The 3,869-nt window shown below is 33.3% G+C and overlaps 1 protein-coding gene across 8 annotated transcripts in view; it reads right to left on the reverse strand.

The window, feature by feature from the left end:
- LOC110030668 overlaps positions 1-3,669 on the reverse strand; it is a 40,926-nt gene extending 37,257 nt beyond the window's left edge. For 6 of the 8 annotated variants that reach the window (XM_020733500.1, XM_020733501.1, XM_020733493.1 and 3 more), the window contains exon 1: positions 3,571-3,669. In XM_020733500.1, coding sequence (XP_020589159.1) covers position 3,571 — 1 coding nt within the window. In that variant the 5' untranslated portion in view covers positions 3,572-3,669. Of the gene's footprint in view, positions 1-3,487; positions 3,506-3,570 lie in introns of those variants that run through there. The other 2 variants (XM_020733496.1, XM_020733499.1) reach the window with 2 other exon arrangements.
- Between the last annotated feature and the right edge of the window lie 200 nt (positions 3,670-3,869).

Consider the following 3,869-nt stretch of genomic DNA (forward strand, 5'->3'; position numbering starts at 1 on the left):
TATTTTCGGCCAAAATCTTCTCTTTAAAGATGTGGATGAGTTTTCCCAAGAGTTGCTTATGCACCCCTCCAAAATCCGGCCTTATCCATTGTACAAGTAGACATAACCATCGATCCCGCCGTCGGAGGCCTTGATGGCGCCGTCGGCGGCCTTCTGGATATTTTATCCTGTAGCATCGAGAAAAGCTAGCCGTCGGCAGTGTCGATGGCGTCGTCGGCGTCCTAGTGTAATTCTCCACATTTTGGTTCTTTTTGCTCTAAATTTGCTCATTTTTATATTTTTTGCTCCATTGACCTTAATTCATCATTCCTGCAACAAAACATCAAAAATATATTTCTTTAAAGTGCAATATCATTAAAAACAGTATAGAAGAGGTACGAAAATCTCAACATATTTTACTTTGGTCATATACTTCCAATCTCCTTCGCAACTTCTCCCCAGCCCTTCTCCTACCACTTTCCTTAGCCGCCTACCACCCCATAACCTTTCACCACACTACCGCCACTTCTACTTCCCCCCACAACCTTGTTGTCCCGCCTACCTACAGTCAACCAAACACCATTCCAACCTACCCACATAACCACCCAGCCTTTCCCACCTTTACCTACCACCCCGCCGACAACACCACACAACACCACCGCTTTCGGATCTCTTCCTTCACCCCTAAATTGATATTTGTCTATTAATGTATTTTCCTTCCGGTTGAGTTGTATTGTAACACTATTTCTATATTAAAAAAAGTTTACTTTTGCATTTCTACTGTTCTTCCTACTAGTTCTAGTATCAGCCTAGGATCATTTAATTTTAACATTAATAAAGCACTTAAATGATAAGAAAATAGTATAAAATAAAAAATATTAATACAAGCAATTTGATGAAGTGTTCGAAAAACTTTGACTGAAATTACTAAAATGTTACTCAAAATATTTATAAATAAGCCCTATTTTCACATAAAAGGAGCTTGTATCTTGACATAGAATTAGAAAATAAATTGAAGATATGAAGAAAATTGTTCGATAATAGTCAAGGGATGATGATTGGGTAATGATGATTATTGGAAGTGATTATCGATATCGAACATCGGGTTCAGCTTTAACTATCATCACCAGACTTCCAATGCCTTATAGTCATCTCGTGATCAACACATTTAAATATTATCAAACTGTTGGCCAACCATGATCGCTTAACCATCATCGCACAACTATAATCTTCTGATCATTATCATATAACTACATTCTCAGAACCAAAGTTACTCCATTATACTATTGTTTGATCACAATCTCTCAATCATAGTTATCCAACTATAACCTTCTGGTCATTATCATCTAATTATGATCTCCTGACCAATTTCGCCCAAATACTATTAAATTTAAAAATAAATCAATCAATTTTCATTATAAAAACATATTATGATATGATTTACAATATTATTATCAATAATGATTAAAAAAAATTATCTTGATGTGACATGCAATTAAATTATTTTAACACATAATTTTGAATGGCAATATTATTAAACTCAAAAAATATGGCATCTAAAAATAAAGGCAAATGATACATCATCATAAAAAAAAAATTTGATCAAGCATGAATCTAAAAACAATGTTTAAACAGAATTAAATTCAAAATCATCTAAATTTTAATTTCAACAAATTAATAGTTGAATAAAATATCAAGAAAAGATAAACCCAATGACACAAAAAAAGTAATAAACTTAAAATGAGCTCAAATAAAGTATTTGAACAATTGTCGAAAACATCAAAAAACTAATTAAGAGACCAAACAATAAATGATTTTTTTCTGCTTTTAATCAAAACGAAAACTTTTATGAAAGCAATCCAAAGAGCCAAGACCATTTAATTTAAAAATCAACAAAGCAATTAAATGTTAGAAAGATATTATTTAATAAAAAATCAATACAAGCAATAAGATGAAGTGTTTAGAAGTTTTTGACTGAAATTACTAAAATGACACTCCCAATATTTATAAATAGGCCTATTTTCAGATAAAAGGAGCTTGGACCTTGCAAAAAATTAGAAAAAAATTGAAGATATGAAGAATTATAAAGCTCAACCTGATGTTTGATATCGATAATCACTACAAATAATCATCATTACTCTCGGACTATTATTGATCAATTCTCATTTTTTCACTATCATTGTCGGACTTTCAATGTCTTATAGTCATCTCATGATCACCACATTAACAAATAATCAAGTTGTTGGCCAGCTATGATCACTTAACCATCATCGCCTAACTATAATCTTTTGATCATTATCATATGACTGTAGTCTTCGAGCCATAGTTACTCCATTATACTATCGTATGATCGCCATCACCCAATACATCTCATCGACACAATCGCAGATGCCTACAACTTTGTCAAATGTCACTATCAATAAGGTTGATGCACGCTATCACAAATAAAGTTAATGCATGACATCGACGCCAATTCTACCTTATGATGTCAACACCAAGATATTTATTGACGGTCTTATTTTCTATTCTCCCCTCCTCAAAAGAGAATGGTCAAACATGCCATAAAATGATCTTTTGAAGACGACTATAATGCCTAATAATCCTCAAACTTCAATTATAGAATTTAGCATCCACAAATTATGTTGATCATTTTATCAATGAGATCCCAATTTTAATAAGAATATCACTAGTAATCTATAACATATACTATTAAAATCATTTTCAACCATACTAGGCCCTCATGTTTTTTCCGTTTATATACTTTTTCACGTAAAAATTACGATGTCTCTTAACTCTATTTTATGCATGCGTGTTGATTTTCATGCAAAACTATGACGTTGATCTCTCTCTAATGCAATTGTATATTTCTTGCTCCTAAAGCCATTTTTGCGCCCAATTGTAGATTTCATTAAGCAGTCCATCAAAACATCATACTACCATGATCCCCTGCCTGCACCAGCTAGCCCAGACTACCATAAATTTACAAACTTGTGGAGTGAATTGGGCGAGTTTAAAAGCATGATAAGGACTCTGTAAAGTTAATTCAGCATTAGCTAATTCAAGTTATCTTACTTTAAGAAGTTAGAAACTTCGGAGTTCAAAATCAAAAAAAATCTGGTCCTTTTTCGCAACAATGTAAAACTAAATAAACTTAATAAACTAAAACATTATATTTATTACTACGATCTACTGACGCCAACTGACGTCAAGCATTGCTACATTAACTCGACTCTGTAAATTTTTACTAACGAAACCCAATCGAAATTCCTAAAAAAAAAAACGACAATCGCAAATTCTGACGGAAAATCAAAACCAAACACCTGATAGACCTATAAGCATAATTCTTAATTAGCAACTCTGTGTTCATTAGCAAAATCAAGCAAACACTATAACTAAACCAACGAGCAAAAACTAGTCGCATACATTCAGAAGCAAATACGATAAACAAGCAAATCAAATCAAAGTAGTGTCATGTTTAAAATATAAAGAAAAGCAAACAATGATCAACAATTTCAATTCAGTATGATGAATAGCAGAAGAGAACTCTTGAGACAAACAGAGCAGCAAAGTGGGGGGAGAGAGAGAGAGAACTGAAAAGCGAGTAAATATCACCGCCGAACAGCCATCACTCGCGCGAGATCTCGTCGTTTAGGGTTCGGAGGAGCGTCCCTTCTTCGTCTCGTTATGAGTTGGAATTTTAATTAGTTTTAGCCTCTAACTCAATTAAAAATGAAAGAAAATGAAACGCGATATATTGTCACGACGCATTAGATTTTGACACGTGTACTTTTTGTTTTAATGGACGGTGAAGATGAAGTTCTCGTTCCCGATATGTACAAAGGAAAGGGACTTCTTTTTAGTGTATGGCTTATACTATTTGCGGACGGTGA

This window comes from Phalaenopsis equestris, unplaced genomic scaffold, assembly GCF_001263595.1.
Source record: "Phalaenopsis equestris unplaced genomic scaffold, ASM126359v1 Scaffold000750, whole genome shotgun sequence".
NCBI lineage: Eukaryota > Viridiplantae > Streptophyta > Magnoliopsida > Asparagales > Orchidaceae > Phalaenopsis > Phalaenopsis equestris.